General features: G+C 37.6%; 3 protein-coding genes across 4 annotated transcripts; 1 reads left to right on the forward strand and 2 right to left on the reverse strand.

The window, feature by feature from the left end:
- Positions 1-294: 294 nt before the first annotated feature.
- LOC122987095 (sialic acid-binding Ig-like lectin 14) lies at positions 295-1,889 on the reverse strand. Its single transcript, XM_044358750.1, has 4 exons — positions 1,727-1,889; positions 1,585-1,627; positions 1,140-1,514; positions 295-1,017 (listed from the first exon to the last, which is right to left on the reverse strand). The coding sequence occupies exons 2-4, from the start codon at positions 1,616-1,618 to the stop codon at positions 734-736; spliced, it is 693 nt and encodes a 230-aa protein (XP_044214685.1). The 5' UTR covers positions 1,619-1,627; positions 1,727-1,889; the 3' UTR covers positions 295-733.
- Positions 1,890-3,301: 1,412 nt separating this feature from the next.
- LOC122987090 (sialic acid-binding Ig-like lectin 13) lies at positions 3,302-9,723 on the reverse strand. Of its 2 annotated transcripts, XM_044358745.1 has the most exons (8): positions 6,367-6,448; positions 6,151-6,211; positions 5,692-6,063; positions 5,567-5,593; positions 5,249-5,372; positions 4,958-5,032; positions 4,692-4,773; positions 3,302-4,602 (listed from the first exon to the last, which is right to left on the reverse strand). In XM_044358745.1, the coding sequence occupies exons 1-8, from the start codon at positions 6,403-6,405 to the stop codon at positions 4,528-4,530; spliced, it is 855 nt and encodes a 284-aa protein (XP_044214680.1). In that variant the 5' UTR covers positions 6,406-6,448; the 3' UTR covers positions 3,302-4,527. The 2 variants fall into 2 exon arrangements, with proteins under 2 accessions (XP_044214680.1, XP_044214681.1); XM_044358746.1 differs by lacking the exons at positions 5,692-6,063; positions 6,151-6,211; positions 6,367-6,448 and adding exons at positions 9,195-9,566; positions 9,654-9,723.
- Positions 9,724-14,401: 4,678 nt separating this feature from the next.
- Positions 14,402-20,279, forward strand: si:dkey-238d18.4 (TBC1 domain family member 15). The gene is made up of 10 exons (XM_044358715.1): positions 14,402-15,034; positions 16,438-16,623; positions 16,754-16,869; positions 17,299-17,402; positions 18,079-18,146; positions 18,258-18,404; positions 18,702-18,792; positions 18,926-19,074; positions 19,199-19,340; positions 19,435-20,279. Exons 1-10 carry the CDS (start codon positions 14,845-14,847, stop codon positions 19,601-19,603), a joined length of 1,362 nt encoding a protein of 453 aa, XP_044214650.1. The 5' UTR covers positions 14,402-14,844; the 3' UTR covers positions 19,604-20,279.
- The last annotated feature ends 61 nt before the right edge of the window (positions 20,280-20,340 follow it).

Here is a 20,340-nt window from a genome sequence, read left to right on the forward strand (position 1 = left end):
AACTATATAATAAGACATAATGAGCAGCATATTATTATACCACATGAGAAAACACAAATCTAGTACTTCTGAGCATTACTGAGTAAGAATAAGCAAAACTAAACAAAAATAAACAAAAAAAAAACCAAATGGATAAAATATCCACTCCTGCCTCGAACCAAACCCCACAAAGCTGTGTGTGTATTTCATGTGGTCAGATGATTAATATTTTTCTTTAATCAAGAAAATTGTTGCTGTACAATGGCTTTTCTGTTTTCTGTTTTCTGTCTAAAACAGTAAATACACAAAGACCAGTTACATTGAAATAGTATTTATTGTGAATCAGACAGACAGAAAACTTTTAAAGAAGCATTAAACAGTGAAGCATTTACAGAGTAAATATGAGGTGATGAATAACTGATCATGAAGGTGACATTGATTAGACATTACAGTGCGCAGTGAAATATTCTGTGTTGCTTAATGGACTGATTGTGTTTCTTAATTCCCAGTGTAGACATAGTGCACAGTTTGTACTCTGTAGATTCACTTTTGGTCCAATCAACAGTCATCAAATCACAGTAGGATAATACTATATATCATATAATCTGTATGAACAGTAAACATGTCTAAATGTAGGAACTGTAAGACATTGAACAATGACTTTAAAATCTCATGACATACAATATGCAACATGAATTAATTTACCATGCAGAGTGAAAAGTGATATTTCGGTCATGCACAGGGGTCACCTCGATCACCATGTTTGAAGAATTGTGGAGTTCTTCGCCTGCTTCCCTCCTCTGTACAGCACTGTGCAGTTTAAATGCTTATTGAAGTCAGAGGGTCGAGGTTGAAAGGTCAGGGTTGACATCGTTTCCCACTTCCATTTATTCAGCTTCTTGGATCGGCGGGTGACAATTCCAGAGCGACTCCAGGAAAATTCAGGGGGAATAGATGGGCAGGAGTGAGACACGGAGCAGGAGGCAGTGACCTTGTCATCATCCACCTTCACAGACAGAGACGGTGGTTGCGGATCACCTGTTGGTTTAAATATTATACCAAAGTGACTCATACAGTGATACTTAGAATAAAATATAATAATAATAAAAAGTTGGGTGTATTGCCACAAAAATAAACAAAATATTCTAAACAATACTTACGTAGAACCTCAATGGAGACCATGTTTTTTGTGTAGGAGAAGCTTTTGTATTGTGGCATTTCAATCCTGAAATAAAACGGACCAACATCAGTCTTCCTGATACCGTCCAGCAGCATGGTACAGTTGCGTGTTTTCAGATTTCCCAAAAACTGGGTTCGCTTTTTGTACTCCTCGTTCAGTTTCCATTTGGGGAGATTGGTTGCGACTATCTTATTCCCTTTTCTCCAGAATCCTCTCCACCTGTTTAGTAACTTTGAAGCAGGCTTGGGGTAAGTGTAGGTACAGGGAATGACCACACAGGAGCCTTGCAGGGCAGGAATCTTTGTTGGTACGTCTGCTGTCCAGAGGCCACGAGAGGACTGGGCATCATGGATCACTAAAAAAACATACACTATTGAGTCATCATTTCTTATAAGATGAAGAGTTTATTTAAATCTGAAACTTACCGTGTAAGAACAGGAGGGAAAACCAAAGCTCCATCACGGGTGACTGAGGAAATGGAATTTAAAGTTAAACAAAGGCAGTCAAAAACATAGTAAATTGTTTTTCTGTTGTTGTATGTTGCAGATATACCAATAATTGACTCACCTCTGAATCCCTTTAATGGCTGAATGAATGTGCCTTTAACTTCAGTGCTGGTGAGATGTGTTCAGTGTTATTGGATGTCATATTTATAGTCTAGCTTTGCCCTTTAGAAATGCAAGTGTTACCAAGTGTTTAACAAACACATAGTGTGAGTATTTGGTATTCATACAGCTACAGCAGACGCTTAGAAGACAGAAGTTGTTGCAATATGTGATAACTCTCTCATTGTTTATCCACTGCTCCACATTTTACATTTTACATTTTACATTTTTTTTTTTTACCATGAACAAATTAATACAGAAAAATTTCACAGAACACTGAGTTCCAGTTGTGGACAGAAGATACAGTTTCCCAAACTACAGATGAAAAAAGAGACACATTTTTTTTTAAGAAAAAAAAAAAAAAGAGGAGTTAGTAAAGGGATGTTGTGTGGTTAAGGCTATCACATGTTGTTAACACAATTTTTTTTTTTCATGTAATTTAAATTAAAGGCACTCTGATCACTAAGAAAGCTGCACCAAAGTCTACATTACGTGACAGACTGATTACAGGATTGTGTAATGTTAATGTTATTCATTGTAACATTATTAATCACATTATAATAATGTGTTTATTCAAGACATCAACACATGAACAATTTGCTTTTCAGCAATCAGTTATTTTTAAGTCTTTTAAAGGGAAATGCCACACTTAACTAAACTTTCTTTTTCAGGAAATCGAAATTGTGGAAATACCCCTTCCCTTGGTGTCAAAGCATATTGCCATATTTTGAAAATATGGTTCGTTTGGACATAACTTTACAGCATTGTGTAATATGATCATCATCCAGGTGGTATTGTTTTAACAAATGGTATGCCTTTACCAAAGTGCTTCACAATTTGCATCTCATTCACCCATTTGCACAATATGAGGGCATTGGTCTAATCATGACTAATTTAGGGTTCAGTGTCAGGGATCAAACTGCTAACCCTTTGATTACTGGACAATTCACTCTACCTGATGGGCCACAGCAACCATTCTGTATCAAGCATTTGTAGTTTGGATGCATGAAAACACCCTGGAAACAGGATGAGAGACAAACTGTGGGAAGACGACAGACTCTCGGCTATGATGATAAGCTAGGGCCAAGTATGCAGGACATTGATACAACCAAGGTCCTTCTTCCTCAGAAAAATCTTTTCAGCCTCTCTTGTTTGGAATAAAGTAGCTTTCCAAGTCTGACTCATCGGTTTATGGATTTAGTTTTTCTAGATAAAGTATTCATATTCCTTCCTTATGACAAGATTATAACATGTGACCCTGAAAAATGCATCTTTTTTGATTAGGACACCAGCTGTTAACTGATCAATAACTTATCATTGTAGTTGAGGAAGTACAAAGCGGGAAATGATTAGATCAGCGTTGACAGCACACTCATTTACACAGTAGCTGACACTATACTACCTCTTTCTTCTGTAATTTGTGTCTTAATAGAGTCTGAAAGTGTGAAAGGGACTGAATACAAAGTTCAAGGACCTCTGAAACTATCACTTACCAAACTGGCAATGCAGTGGAAAAAAAGATTAGACACTGTACATCACTGAAGACAAGGAGTAACACTTTATTCTTGGCACAGTCCTTCAATTAAATGTCACATTACAAATAATCTTTTACTCTCTGCATAAGAGATCAAATCAGAAAATAAAACAGAAGTTTCTGCTCCAATACAGATGACACAGGAAGTGAATTGGCAAACGTATTAAGCAAGACTAGAAAAAGAAATTCACAGTTTATAACATCACCAAATGTGAAATGTGTCAAGTAAGGTTATACAGCTTTTAACCCCTCCCATGCTTTTGACTGTCTTTTTAAGATTACATGAAAAAAATCTACAGAAAACAGAACTCCAGTTCAGTTGTTACAAACACCTTGCGCAATGGATGTGCTAAATGCTTGGTATCATTTCCTGTGTCCTGCAGTGGCACAACACAGCACTAAGTTGAGCAGCCTCAGTGCTCACTGAACTGCAATATACGATAATAAAAAAAAACAACTCTGAAAAACAACCTGAGAATATAATATCATGTTTGGAAATGTCACAAATTCTTATTCTAATTCTATTTTTTACGAGTTGTGTACTATTATTTTAGTTGTTTATGACATTGTAAATGCTCACCGGCTGCATCTGCTAGAGTTTAATGTAGCAGCAGTAGAAGCAGGTAAGCTGGCTGAGCTGCAAACCTTATTGCCAGACAAGAATGTTTATTCTTGACAATATGTGTTGAGTAAATATGTACAAACAAATATCTAACACTGAACCATCAAACTGAACTGATTGTACTGAATCAGTAGCTTTTAGCAGTGGAGCTCCCCACACTGGTGACTGAGACCACCATTGTTAGCTCAGCTGTGATACACAGTACGTTACTTCCTCATTAAAAAAAAAAAGACAGACATGATTTTTTCTCTGAAACACCAAAAACTCTAAAACACATTATGAAGCAAACAATGCTCATGTTTTATAAATCCACAACTATTTCTGGCTCTCATCTCACAAATCCTGCATTCATGAGTCGGTAATAAGTAATCTCTTCTAATCATTCTAACCTAGCTGGTCTTTGTTTCGCAGTGGTATGTAGTCTTTCTTTGATGAAATCAGGTAAAGGAAACTGTGCATCCTTTTTTCCTCATGATAAGAGAATCCTGACATTATGCATTCTACTACACACAACACATGTTCACACACATGTACACAAAACATTGCAGAATACAAAGATAGCATTTAAAATAAAGTCGAAATAGAGTTGTGAGATGCAGCTTTTCAACTATTTATGATAATCCATATTTGCATATATATTGTCTGTATGATCCACACTTTGGTCCATCTGACCTGCTGGGGCCTGCAAAGACAGAAGTTGGTTTAGCTTTAGTTATTAAAGGAGCATGTCTGAGCTACTATTGAAAACCCAATGGAGTGGGGGTATTGTACCTCCATGTTGATGTAGACAGGGTCATCGAATGTCTTCAGGTCAGGTAGTTCTTTGTTGTCTTGTTTTTTGCACAATTCTTTTCTAAAAAAGACAAAAGATAATTCTAGTTTTGAGAAACAGAACACTAGAAATGCCTGTAATTCACTTGTTCTGGTGGAATAACTGTTCCCTATAGTGTCAAAGGTATCCATAAACATCTTCAATGTTTCCTGTATTGCTCACACACACATCACATACATGTTTGCAGCTGTATCATGACACAAACCTTGTGGCCTGGTTTGACGACGCTCTGCTAAAATTTGCATAATATCCAGAATCCTCCCTGGTTAAAGATTGTTCTCTGTGAAGATAGGTTATTGCTATGAGGCATGTATGTTACTGGAAGTTATAAAATAACTGTGAAAAAAGATATAGGACTATCAGTTTATTATAGCCATATTCTAGCATAGTATGTCTGCCTTAAAGATATTTATCAAATTCAACATGTCTGTATGTAACACAAGGAAATCATACATCAAGCAGAAATAAATGCTGGTTGATCTTAAAGGGAAGTCACCTTTTGTGTCTGAATAAAAAAAATCCAATGACAAAAATAATGATCAGAGCTGCAGCAGCTGATACAAAGATGGCGGCATACATTGGTCCTGAAGGCGGCTGGGGTGTGGTCTCCGTGAAGATTGCTGTGAACAGTGATCTTTTTAATAAAAGAAACTGAATTTCAAATTTTTCACTTTAAAATCAACAATGCAAACATCAAACTTACCATTTGTTTTCATTATGATTATATATTACCCTGTGACACATTTTTGTTACAACTATTGGGTACAGAAACAAACCATGTAATAATGAGATAATAGAAATGTAAAAGTTATACCTGGGGTAGTGGGGACTGGTGTAGCACCTGGCCAAGTGGGAGAAACATATGAAGTATTAGTTACATTTCACTTTACTCAAGCATGTAAATATAATTTTAAATCACAACTAAAATGAAATTCTTACCAGACACATAAATGGAGACAGGGGTCTTTACGAAACTATAGTTGTCATATGTTAAAATTCTTAAATAGATATTTGGCTCATTATCCGTGATGTTGAAGATCTTGAGGGAGCAGTTTCCATTACTGCTGTTTCCGATGAGCTTGGTCCTTCCTCTGTACTTCTCTTCCACATGTGTTTCATTTGGGTGATAAAGGTATATGGAATTGTTCTGCTTGTCGTAGGTATTATTGTTACTTTTCCTACGCAATTTCCAGTGAAGCTCAGGCTCTTTTGTGTGGTTCTTTTTCGGATATGTAAACGTACATGGTATGGTCACATTATCACCCAATTTTGCATTAATTGTTTTGTTGACATGAACTATCCAGCCTTCACCTGTGTTCAAAAGCAGAATTGATATTTACTTTAGGTGCATACTTCATGAGCAAAACCTCAAAACAAACACTGAAATATGTCACCCACCTTTTGCATAAGAGGCCAGGATCAAAATGAGACTAAGCTCAACTAGGGGCTGCAGCTTCATCTGATCCAAGGAAGACATTCTGAGGTTAACCAACATAATCCTCAAATCCTGACAAGTTAGTTCACTTTTACAACTGTATCAATCACATCTGGTTGCCTATAAAGTACAACAATCTGGAGTTAAACACCATTCACTGTGTAAAAGTAAATACTCACTGTGAGAGTGACCCAGAAGAGGTTGTGGTGCTTTGTCATTTGACATGAGCAACATGTCTTAGATCTTAACACGGTGTGAAATTCTTGGGTGTGTTTCCTGTTGCTATAACTGTGACGAATTTCTTTTTTAAAAAAGGAAGTTGGGACAAAAAAGTGAACTTTGACTTTCGTATAACATTCTCATTGAGTGTGAAGGCAAACATTATACAGAAATGTATCAAGAATAATGAAAGAAAACAGTAAGGCCATTCGTTATAGTCTGTACCTGTCATGTCATTTAAAAATACAAACACTGTACAGTGTGCTGGATATAAATGATATTATTAGTGTATTAAATGATTAAATGTAAATAAATGATTATATAAGTGTATTTTTACATTTCTTGCAATCACTGTCAAGACAACAAAGACTCATAAGTGTAAAGATACTGAGGAAGTCTTTGCAAGGTGACAGAGATATCAGTATCACATGAGTGTATAATATGTGTGAGATTTCACATCAACAGAAACGTAGAGACCTGCAACTATTCAGACACTATGCAAGGCCACAGTAGTGATGGCAAACCTTACTGTATATTAAATATTGACCTTTGACCTTTCAGTGAATTCTTTAAATGTTTTAACACATTGTCTTTGTGGAAGAGGATGTGACCAGACGTTTGAGTCAAACATTGACAACAGTGTATTTGTTCCAATGCAACATTTACTCAGCAGTTTGACCCCATAGTTGATGCTGGCTCCACAGACTGTTTTTAACATTTTTCATGCATGAGTATTATTGATCAAGTGCCATAATTCTCCAATGATTTTTATCTTTAGACAGCTGCTTCCAGAACCACATAAGACATTATACATCTGTTCTCACAACACAGCAGGGATTCCTCTTCCAGTACGCACAGACATTGAATAGATGTGATAAAGAAAAGAAAAGTAGTATCAGGACTGAAAAAGGGTATATGCATCCATTCACAGCAACAGAGAACAAGAGAGTGAAAAGGTTGTCACCTTCTACCATGTTATCTAAAGGCCATAAACTGCTTGGCCACTAAATAAATTAGTCCAGTTGCCTACTTTTGATACTTTATTTTCCTCATGTAATATTTTTTGTACTTGTACACTGCAATTCATTTATGAGATCATTTAAAAGCTTTTCAATCTGCTATTCCTGCATTTCCTGTGTTTCTCTATCAGCAAAGGTGAGCAGGATAACTTTATTTATTGCCACATGTCATTCTGAGAGAAATACAAAGAACATTCATACATGTGCAAACAACTGGGCAAAGTGGGCAACTTCCCTGACCTCAAGCACACGTCAGTCTATGTTGATAACTCCATATTGGTTAGTAAATTTGCACAACTTGAGTACAATTCAACTAAGATAGGTCCTGCATTATCAGCTAATGTTTTGCCCCTGTCTTGTAGAAGGGCCCTGAGTCAAAATACAGTTTTAATACCTTTATTATTTTAGGTTATAATGCGCTCACACGGTGCATATTCCTAAATAGAGTTGAACTTAATCAAATTACAGCAAATTAACTAATACATAGAAAAGCTGGGGCCATGCTAATAGTAGCATTCTGGTACAAATATACACAATGCACAGAGTGGTATGTGGGGTGTCAAAAGGGACCCATCAGCAAATTGTTGCCCCAAGGCCCCCTAACAGGTTAATCTGGCCATGCAGTTTAAAGAAGCAATTCAAACAATTAAATACTGTTTAAAAATGGAAACAATAAAAGTGAATCTAATGCTGCAGGGGAAAAGGAATGATCAGGTAGGTTGTCTTTGACTTAAATGTCCATATTTGTACACATCTGATGTCAAGCAAAGTATTCCAGCAGCTACAAACATCAAACCAAAAGCTGGTTTACAAATTTTGAGTCAACCTTGGAGCCACTAGATGGCTCTCTGGACCAGATTACCTATTAGCTCTGAGAGGCCCATTTTTTAAAGCACGTCATTGCAGCAAAGTCATACAGGACTGTAGACAATGAATAACATTTCTATTCCAAATTCAATTCTAAAACTAACTGGAAGCCAAGGCAGAGATGAGGAGTGGTAATCAAAATTTCTTATAACGACCCCTGTTTATATTTTGTAAGTACAGTGTAATAACATAATTCCCTAATTAACCTTTATTAAACAATAAGTCTACCCTAATCAGCATTAATTTGTAATATAGAGCATGACAGTTTATTGTGGCCTTGTTCTAGCATAGTATGTCTGCCTTAAAGATATTTATCAAATTCAACATGTCTGTATGTAACACAAGCAAATCATACATCCAGTAGAAATAAATGCTGGTTGATCTTAAAGGGAAGTCACATTCTGTGTCTGAAAACAACAAATCCAGTGACAAAAATAATGATCAGAGCTGCAGTGACTTGCACAAAGATGGCGGCATACATTGGTCCTGAAGGTGGTTCGGGTGTAGTCTCTGTGAAGAAGATTAACATTGCTGTGAACAGTGAATTTTTTAATAAAGGAAACTGAGTGTCAGTTTTTAGCTTTAAGACTAACTATGCAAACATCAAACTTAACAATTTGATGGAGTGGTGATATTTGTAATATCTACAATAAATTAAGTAGTTTGGGAAAGCTTTCATTATGATTATGTATTACCCTGCGACACATTTTTGTTACAACTATTGGGTACAGAAACAAACCATGTAATAATGAGATAATAGAAATGTAAAAGTTATACCTGGGTTAATGGTGACTGGTGTAGCACCTGGCCAAGTGGGAGAAACATATGAAGTATTAGTTACATTTCACTTTACTCAAGCATGTAAATATAATTTTAAATCACAACTAAAATGAAATTCTTACCAGACACATAAATGGAGACAGGGTTCTCTACGAAACTATACTTGTCATGTGCAATAATTCTTAAATAGATATATGGCTCATTTTCCGTGATGTTGAAGATCTTGAGGGAGCAGTTTCCATTACTGCTGTTTCCAATGAGCTTGGTCCTTCCTCTGTACTTCTCTTCCACATGTGTTTCATTTGGGTGATAAAGGTATATGGAATTGTTCTTTGTGTCATAGTTTTTTTTGTTACTTTCCCTACGCAATTTCCAGTAAAGCTCAGGCTCTTTTGTGTGTTTCTCTTTCGGATATGTAAACGTACATGGTATGGTCACATTATCACCCAATTTTGCATTAATTGTTTTGGTGACATTAACTGTCCAGCCTTCACCTGTGTTCAAAAGCAGAATTGATATTTACTTTAGGTGCATACTTCATGAGCAAAACCTCAAAACAAACACTGAAATACGTCACCCACCTTTTGCATAAGAAGCCAGGATCAAAATGAGACTAAGCTCAACCAGGGGCTGCAGCTCCATCTGATCCAAGGAAGACATTCTGCACTAAATAAATTAATCCAGTTGCCTACTTTTGATACTTTATTTTCCTCATGTAATATTTTTTGTACTTGTACACCGCAATTCATTTATGAGATCATTTAAAAGCTTGTCAATCTACTATTCCTGCATTTCCTGCATATTCCTGTGTTTCTCTATCAGCAAAGGTGAGCAGGATAACTTTATTTATTGCCACATGTCATTCTGAGAGAAATACAAAGAACATTCATACATGCGCAAACAACTGGGTAAAGTGGGCAACTTCCCTGACCTCAAGCACACGTCAGTCTATGTTGATAACTCCATATTGGTTAGTAAATTTGCACAACTTGAGTACAATTCAACTAAGATAGGTCCTGCATTATCAGCTAATGTTTTGCCCCTGTCTTGTAGAAGGGCCCTGAGTCAAAATACAGTTTTAATACCTTTATTATTTTAGGTTATAATGCGCTCACACGGTGCATATTCCTAAATAGAGTTGAACTTAATCAAATTACAGCAAATTAACTAATACATAGAAAAGCTGGGGCCATGCTAATAGTAGCATTCTGGTACAAATATACACAATGCACAGAGTGGTATGTGGGGTGTCAAAAGGGACCCATCAGCAAATTGTTGCCCCAAGGCCCCCTAACAGGTTAATCTGGCCATGCAGTTTAAAGAAGCAATTCAAACAATTAAATACTGTTTAAAAATGGAAACAATAAAAGTGAATCTAATGCTGCAGGGGAAAAGGAATGATCAGGTAGGTTGTCTTTGACTTAAATGTCCATATTTGTACACATCTGATGTCAAGCAAAGTATTCCAGCAGCTACAAACATCAAACCAAAAGCTGGTTTACAAATTTTGAGTCAACCTTGGAGCCACTAGATGGCTCTCTGGACCAGATTACCTATTAGCTCTGAGAGGCCCATTTTTTAAAGCACGTCATTGCAGCAAAGTCATACAGGACTGTAGACAATGAATAACATTTCTATTCCAAATTCAATTCTAAAACTAACTGGAGTCCAAGGCAGAGATGAGGAGTGGTAATCAAAATTTCTTATAACGACCCCTGTTTATATTTTGTAAGTACAGTGTAATAACATAATTCCCTAATTAACCTTTATTAAACAATAAGTCTACCCTAATCGGCATTAATTTGTAATATAGAGCATGACAGTTTATCGTGGCCTTGCTATGAGGCATGTATGTTACTGGAAGTTATAAAATAACTGTGAAAAAAGATATAGGACTATCAGTTTATTATAGCCATATTCTAGCATAGTATGTCTGCCTTAAAGATATTTATCAAATTCAACATGTCTGTATGTAACACAAGCAAATCATACATCCAGCAGATATTAATGCTGGTTGATCTTAAAGGGAAGTCACATTCTGTGTCTGAAAACAACAAATCCAATGACAAAAATAATGATCAGAGCTGCAGTGACTGGTACAAAGATGGTGGCATACATTGGTCCTGAAGGCGGCTGGGGTGTAGTCTCTGTGAAGAAGGAAACAACATAAGATGAGATGATAAAAATGTAAAAATTATACCTGGGTTAATGGTGACTGGTGTAGCACCTGGCCAAGTGGGAGAAACATATGAAGTATTAGTTACATTTCACTTTACTCAAGCATGTAAATATAATTTTAAATCACAACTAAAATGAAATTCTTACCAGACACATAAATGGAGACAGGGGTCTTTACGAAACTATAGTTGTCATATGTTAAAATTCTTAAATAGATATATGGCTCATTATCCGTGATGTTGAAGATCTTGAGGGAGCAGTTTCCATTACTGCTGTTTCTGATGAGCTTGGTCCTTCCTCTGTACTTCTCTTCCACATTGTTTCATTTGGGTGATAAAGGTATATGGAATTGTTCTGCTTGTCGTAGGTATTAATGTTACTTATCCTACGCAATTTCCAGTGAAGCTCAGGCTCTTTTGTGTGGTTCTTTTTCGGATATGTAAACGTACATGGTATGGTCACATTATCACCCAATTTTGCATTAATTGTTTTGTTGACATGAACTATCCAGCCTTCACCTGTGTTCAAAAGCAGAATTGATATTTACTTTAGGTGCATACTTCATGAGCAAAACCTCAAAACAAACACTGAAATACGTCACCCACCTTTTGCATAAGAGGCCAGGATCAAAATGAGACTAAGCTCAACTAGGGGCTGCAGCTTCATCTGATCCAAGGAAGACATTCTGAGGTTAACCAACATAATCCTCAAATCCTGACTAGTTAGTTCACTTTTACAACTGTATCAATCACATCTGGTTGCCCATAAACTACACGAATCTGGAGTTAAACACCATTCACTGTGTAAAAGTAAATACTCACTGTGAGAGTGACCCAGAAGAGGTTGTGGTGCTTTGTCATTTGACATGAGCAACATGCCTTAGATCTTAATATTTATGTGAAATTCTTCGATGTGTTTCCTGTTGCTTTAGCAGTGATGAATTTCTTTTTTAAAGGGAAGTTGGGGGAAACAGGGGAACTTTGACCATTGCATAACTTTCCTGATGAGTGTGAAGGCAAACATTATACAGAAATGTATCAAGAATAATGAAAGAAAACAGTAAGGCTGCTTCTCATAGTCTGTACCTGTCATGTCATTTAAAAATACAAACACTGTACAGTGTGCTGGATATAAATGATAATATCCACTTGAAGCTAAAGTGTATTTTTACATCTCTTGCAATTACTGACATTCGTCAAAACAACAAAGACTCATAAGTGTAAAGATACTGAGGAAGTCATTTCAAGATGACAGAGATATCAGTATCACATGAGTGTATAATATGTGTGAGATTTCACATCAACAGAAACGTAGAGACCTAAAACTACTCAGACACTATGTGAGGCCGACATATATTTTTCAGTATGACATGTAATGTGACGGCCAGAGTATTAGTTCTTCTGTTTTATTGGAGAGTGGTGATGGCAACCCTTACAGTATCTTAAATCTTGACCTTTGACCTTTCAGTGAATTCTTTAAATGTTTTAACACATTGCCTTTGTGGAAGAGGATGTGACCAGATGTTTGAGTCAAACATTGACAACAGTGTATTTGTTCCAATGCAACATTTACTCAGCAGTTTGACTGTGCAGTGACCCCATAGTTGATGCTGGCTCCACAGACTGTTTTGATTGTTTTCATGCATGAGTATTATTGATCAAGTGCCATAATTCTTCAATGATTTTTATCTTTAGACAGCTGCTTCCAGAACCACATAAGACATTATACATCTGTTCTCACAACACAGCAGGGATTCCTCTTCCAGTACGCACAGACATTGAATAGATGTGATAAAGAAAAGAAAAGTAGTATCAGGACTGAAAAAGGGTATATGCATCCATTCACAGCAACAGAGAGCAAGAGAGTGAAAAGGTTGTCACCTTCTACCATGTTATCTAAAGGCCATAAACTGCTTGGCCACTAAATAAATTAATCCAGTTGCCTACTTTTGATACTTTATTTTCCTCATGTAATATTTTTTGTACTTGTACACCGCAATTCATTTATGAGATCATTTAAAAGCTTGTCAATCTGCTATTACTGCATTTCCTGCATATTCCTGTGTTTCTCTATCAGCAAAGGTGAGCAGGATAACTTTATTTATTGCCACATGTCATTCTGAGAGAAATACAAAGAACATTCATACATGCGCAAACAACTGGGCAAAGTGGGCAACTTCCCTGACCTCAAGCACACGTCAGTCTATGTTGATAACTCCATATTGGTTAGTAAATTTGCACCACTTGAGTACAATTCAACTAAGATAGGTCCTGCATTATCAGCTAATGTTTTGCCCCTGTCTTGTAGAAGGGCCCTGAGTCAAAATACAGTTTTAATACCTTTATTATTTTAGGTTATATTGCGCTCACATGGTGCATATTCCTAAATAGAGTTGAACTTAATCAAATTACAGCAAATTAACTAATACATAGAAAAGCTGGGGCCATGCTAATAGTAGCATTCTGGTACAAATATACACAATGCACAGAGTGGTATGTGGGGTGTCAAAAGGGACCCATCAGCAAATTGTTGCCCCAAGGCCCCCTAACAGGTTAATCTGGCCATGCAGTTTAAAGAAGCAATTCAAACAATTAAATACTGTTTAAAAATGGAAACAACAAAAGTGAATCTAATGCTGCAGGGGAAAAGGAATGATCAAGTAGATTTTTTTACTTAAATGTCAATATTAGTACACAACTGGCATCTGGCAGAGTATTCCAGCAGTTTTAACCATCATAACCGAAAGCTGGTTCACAAATTTGGAGTCAACCTTGGAGCCACCAGATTGCTCTCTGGACCAGATGACCTATTAGCTCTGAGAGGCCCATTTCTTAAAGCATTTCTTAAAGTCATTGGTACTGTTGAGCAAAGCCATGCAGGACTGTAGACAATGAATAACATTTCAATTCTGCTTTCACTTCTAAAAATAGGAGTGGTGATCAAATTTTCTTATAACAGCCCCTGTTTTTATTTTGTAAGTATGGTGTAATAACATAATTCTCTAGTTAACCTTAATTGAAAAAACAATATTACCCTGATCAGCATTAATTTGTCATATAGAGCATTTCAAACTCAGAAAGGCAAGGTAACTATGTTGAGATGCCTGCCTGCTATATTCAAGAACACTTTATATTAGTCGGGGCCATTGATGAGTAAAACTGTTGTGGAAAACTATTGGTGCTTGATGCTCTTAAATAAAACCACTAGGTGGAGCGAGACATGCTCGCAAATCCAAAGTGAACTTTGGCACTGAAGTCCGGACTCCACCTGGAATGTGGGCCAAACTCGGATCTCAAGGTGCAGTCATATGACTCCCAGATGGCTGAATGCGAGTCAACAAAGCTGGAAATGGTTTTCTGAAACTAACTCAACAAGTTTCGTGTTCTTGAAGGATCCGACTCTGTTAGAAGAAATCCGTCCTGGCTGGTTTCAGCCTCCAGGTCATGCAGGGAGATGGGTGTCGTGAAGAGAGGTGTTGTTCAGGCAGTATAAGAGGATGACAGTTTCTTGTCCGTTGTGGCTCCGTGGATGCGCTGCGTCAGACAAACTTTTCTTCACCTGTGCACGGTGTGATTGCGAATACCGCAGGCACAGATGGAATATCTGACTAACGGGAGTCCCCGGCAGACAGCAGGAGAGGAGGACAGCTCACACTGTTTCCAAAGGCGAGTAGCCATGGTCAGCTCTCCTGCTCTGTCCGCTGCACGTCTCACCTTACCCGGAGTCATGGACGCTGAGGGGAGGGTGGACGAGTCAAGACTGAGGATGCACATTTTCAAAAACGGTAGGTATATCTATCTATCTATCTATCTATCTATCTATCTATCTATCTAAATAAGTGGTTTTCCTACATACAAAATAATGAAAACCTTCATTCATATGCAAGAACTGTTTGTATACAACATAGGCTGAGCATTTGACAGAGGCTCAGTTTTAACTTAATTGTCAGATACAGTAGAGTATAGTATTATGAGGTCACACCAGGGCAAAGGGAAATCTTCAGTAATCTCATAATGCCCATTTAGAAATATAAAGTCTTCGATAATCCTGTTACATTTACATTTCTGTATTAGTAGGGTATGCAATGACAGGAAAGAGCCAAGAAATTGTGCTTGGCATGCAGCACAGGCTGTTGAATAGTTGCATCTACAGAAATGTATATGTACATGTGTAATCTTGCACATACAGTATATTATTCTAAACAGGACATAACAAGGTGAAAGGACTGATAATTCTGATTTATTTCAAACTTTTTGACTTACATTGCATTTAGCAAATTTGTATAAATGCAAAAAAACAAATAAAAACTATCCCCACACAAGCATTGCTTTTAAGTAAATAACACAAGAAGGACCTTTTATGATCACATGCATGAGGGGTCAGCCCCAACATGCTGAATTGTTATCATAGTCATTCCTACAAACCAAGAGGAAGTCAAGTGATGCTTTGCTTCAGGATATTATCTCAGCCACAGTCAAGCCATTCACTAAAATCTAACATTTACGTGTGCATTGAACCCCCTCGAGCAAAGAACCCCAGCGTGACCACTTTGATAAAACAACAAATACCATTTATAGAGTTGGCAAGATTTCTAAGAAGCAGAATAAAATCACATGAGATTCCACAGTCAGACAAAGATATCTGGTGAAGTGTGTGAAGCTAAGAAATGAGGATAGCACTGGATTAGTGTTTCAGAGGCGTCTCCAGTACATAAAAGGTAATTCCTTGCTGCAAATGTTCAAGGTTTCAGCAACATTGGGTCACAGGGTAATAAACATCTAACCAGAGGAGTCGTCGCTGGGGTAAAACATCACACTGAATCTATCAAGTGTGAGCAGGAATGTGGAAGCTCAGCCTCCTTTTCTGTGGCCCTCTGACCTTTATACACATTCCATCCCTACAAAGAAACCAAAGATTAAAAAACCCACAGAGCAAGACATTACATAAGATATTGTCTCAAATCCCCCTGAGAACTGAGGAAAGTTCAGCAAATTTAGGAGCAGCTATTGTTTTCTGTTTCTTTTCTTTTCTTAGCTGCAAAGCTCTGATTCTTACATGTTACCCATTTAGGATTTGTTTTGGTCTGATGGTCTTTGTTACATGTCTAACCTCCAAGCTTGAAAACACAAGAGTCAATTATATATTTGTCCACTGTAAATGATCCAGAGTTTTTCAATCCCTGTCAAGGTGGCGTGTCACCCTCTGAGCGTGGCCTGGCGTGGCGCTTCCTGTTTGGGATGTACCCGTGCAGCTCAACAGCTTTGGAGCGCCCTCTGCTCCAGGAGCAGTTGGCCATACGCTACCAGGTCATGAAGAGAAAGTGGCAGCAATTCCTTCCTTCAGCCGTGCGGATGCACCTCAATGGCACTGATGGTAAACACCCAAGCATGCACAAACTCTGTCGTCTTGACGGAAGTTGGCTTGGTCAACTTGGCTCTCAAGTGTGTCCACCTAATCATTCTTGATTTCTCTTTCTCTTCTACTTTATCCATCTCCATGCCAGCCGAGTTGGTGGCAGCAGTCAGGTACTTCGACCAGAGGCAAGCACGGGTCCAGCAACAGGCCCTGGACCAGAGTGAGGTCAGGGACAGGCTGACTTTCTTAGAGCTGCAGGCACAGGTTTGATATGTTAAATATATGTTAGTATAATTCTAATCTATATATTTGTATTTTATATTTTCTATGTATTTCTGTTTTCTATGCAGTACATTTCTGCTTTGGTTCTGTTAATTACATCTCTGTGGTTCCAGTGAATGTATTTTCTTTGGCATTGTTTGGTGGAAAAGAAACTGTTTAACTTGGGAGGAGTATGTTCAGGGTAATTACTCAGCAGGATCTAATTTTGTTAAACACACTGTTTGTCATTTATTTACCTATGGTATCAGTTGACCTTCTTGCACTAGCGAGACTGAAGTGTTCAGCACCTAGAAAACAAGGAACTAGTGACACTAATTTACAGCCAATACATTTTACTCCCTTTTCTAATAAAACAAGATAGAATAAAAGGTTTTTTTTACTCCATTATCTACATTTCTTTTCTGTTAACAGATATTGTTTGAGCGGGACACTTTTGACCATGAAGAGCTGCGGGAAGCCATACGAATAATTGACAAAGATGTCCCAAGAACTAACAGAGACCTGAGCTATTACCAGTGAGTGGTAGCCATTATTGTGTTTTTTTGCCCATTACAAAGTAGATTTAAGATATGTGTCATGGAGTAATGTATGAAGTTCGATTGCTGAACCTTAACAAGAAGTTAGCAGGAGCAAACATCCGGACAAGAGGTTTTGAGCAGCTAAAAGAGATTACTGACTTTCTGCTCCCCTGGGCTGACACAGAAACAAGCCAAACAAAGAGATCAATAGACTGTGTTATGTCAGGTTTAATTTGCTTTTAAAACAAGTTTCTTATGTAACACTTACAGCCATGTCAACTTTTTAATATTTACACAAGACAAATCATAGTATTGCACAGCACTCAGCACAAGCACTCAGACCTTGCTGAGTCAAGCAGTTCCTCTTTGGATCAGACTTAAATGCTTCATGCATGTGTTCTGAATTTAGATAAACATAGGAAAAAAAACTAACCTAACTTGATTTGTAGCTACCAAGATATTTGTTTCTCCTGCCCCCCAGGGCTCCAGAACCAACCTTACTGTTTTGCTCCTGCCTTTCCTAAATGTTAGGATGTTTGGGGAAATCTAACTTTGTTGTTATCTGCTCTATAAATATTGTCATATCCTTTTAGGCTTTGTATCAGTGATTAAGGTTGAGGTTTTCAACTAATCTTGCTCACTTATGCCATACTAATATTTTATGTGTCTGCAGGGGTGAGGGTTCAGGCAATCTGTTGGTTTTGAGAGATATCCTCATCACTTATGCTGCTTTTCATCCAGGTAAGCAACCCATCTCAGTTTTATTGACACTGACCAGATGAGACAGCAGTGATAGCCTGTATTTGTTACACTGACTCTTTTGTTTTGTGCACCCCTTGATTGTGGACCCAGAGGTCAGTTATGCCCAGGGAATGAATGACCTGTGCAGCCGGTTCCTGGAGGTCCTCGACTCTGAGGTCGACACTTTCTGGAGTTTCTCCTGCTACATGGAGAAGTTCTCTAAGGACTTCAGGGCTGATGGTCTGCACAGAAAAATAGGTGAGATCAGCAAAGAGAACAAAAAGAAAGAAAGAAAGAAAAAACATTATTTATTAGAAGTTATATTCTCAAGATACACACAATATGTTGTGAAAATGAGAATTGTCTGCTATTGTAATTGCAAAAAAGTTTCAGGACCTCTAGTGGTAAAACAAGGACATTGAACAGTTCTTGGACTCAAAAAATTAAATCTGTCTAGAGCAAAAGTTTTTGTCTGCAAATAAGTATAAGAAAGTGATAGATTGTTTAGATTATGTTGTATAATGTACAAGCAATTGAAAGACTTGTGTCCTCTAGAGTTGGAGGCAGCCCTGTTAAAAGAACTGGACCCACAGCTTTACACTCACTTAGTCACAGACAACATGGAGAGCTTCACCTTCTGCCACAGGTATTGCGTGAGCACAGCAGTATACATCTTTGGCACCATTCTGTATTTTAATTCTCTACATATGCATATGGTTGTATGTGTTCATATAACATATGCACATTTGGTTTGTGCAATGTGTTGCTCCTCCCTCTAGATGGCTACTGCTGGGTTTCCAGAGAGAGTTTGAACACAGTGACGCTCTACGTTTGTTCGAGATCCTGAGCTGTGACCACCTGGAGCTCATTTCCCAACAAGTAGACCGAGCCCGTTATCAGGAAAGGCTGGCACGGAAATACAGCACAGGTGAAATCCAGAGTTCAAGTTGACAGAATAAATGAGGCTGTATGTGGAAAAGTACTAACACTTACCTCTGTTAAATGTCTTAATTTATTTAGTGATATGTCTGCCTTGATGTTGATGTTTGCAGAGGACAATTCACAGTCGGAACTGCAGGCCATCAACACTGACTTCACCTTTGAGCTCTTCATCTGTGCAGCCATTCTGTTAGACAACAGAGAGTCTCTGCTGCGGTGCCGAGATGATGTACAGCTCATCCAGTTTACAAGCAGGTTTGTCTGTATGCTGAGACATACAAATTGTTGTGCATTTGTGAATGCTCTGTGCTCTTTGAATGTGTTGGTAAAAACTTTGCTTTTTGTGCAGCCTTCAGGGAACACTGGACCTGAACAGCACACTAAAGAAGGCAGAGCACCATTTCTACAACTACTGCAAGCGCTGTGCTTGGGACTACATGAATGGGCGCTGTAGTGCACACAAGAGCAAAGAAGAAGACTTTCTTTATCAGCTCCGTAGTTTATTTGTTTTAAAGTGATAGCTACTATTTAAATACCTGACGCCTTTTGAAACTGTAATTTGGAACAAGGGACTGATAATCCCTATTTTGAGTTTTGATGGCATATATTCTTTACACTACCGAGGGAAACACACTGATGTACTGATGGCTGCTTACTTTTTCATGAGTTATTGCTGTTTATTATAAATGTATAGTATTTATTGTATGACAGTAGAACAACACATACTGTGAGTTTCAGTTGCTCTCTTAAACTGTCATAATATGAAAAGCTTTCGACAAATACCTCAGTACCACAGAATCAGATCTTAAATGATTATTTTTTGCAGGTTATGCAATATTCAGCTACCGGAAGAAAACAGCTACAAGACTGCCACATGTGATAACTAAGATCTGGTGTGGTGCAACAGGCGGTGTTCTAACAAACTGAAGTTATATTTAATGCCAGATGGCGTATGTGTCAAAGAGGCCTATGTAACGAGAATAGATATCCGCTTTTTGAGCTCTGGCAGAGGGAGCGTGCAGTAAGGGAAAGGAAAAGTTTGACTGGTTATTACTGCACAGCTAAGAGAATGAAGCACATGTGTTTTACTTGACTCACAATGTAAATAACCTTAAAATGTTAATGCTGCACATGGTCTTCCATTGAAAATTATACCTCAATAAAATTACTGAAGATCGTTTTTTATGTGGTGCTAGAAAAAATTCCAACATCCTTCACAGAAACATAAAAAACAATGTTTTTCTACAACTACTGA

The sequence above is a fragment of the Thunnus albacares genome, chromosome 8 (genome assembly GCF_914725855.1).
Source record: "Thunnus albacares chromosome 8, fThuAlb1.1, whole genome shotgun sequence".
Classification (NCBI taxonomy): domain Eukaryota; kingdom Metazoa; phylum Chordata; class Actinopteri; order Scombriformes; family Scombridae; genus Thunnus; species Thunnus albacares.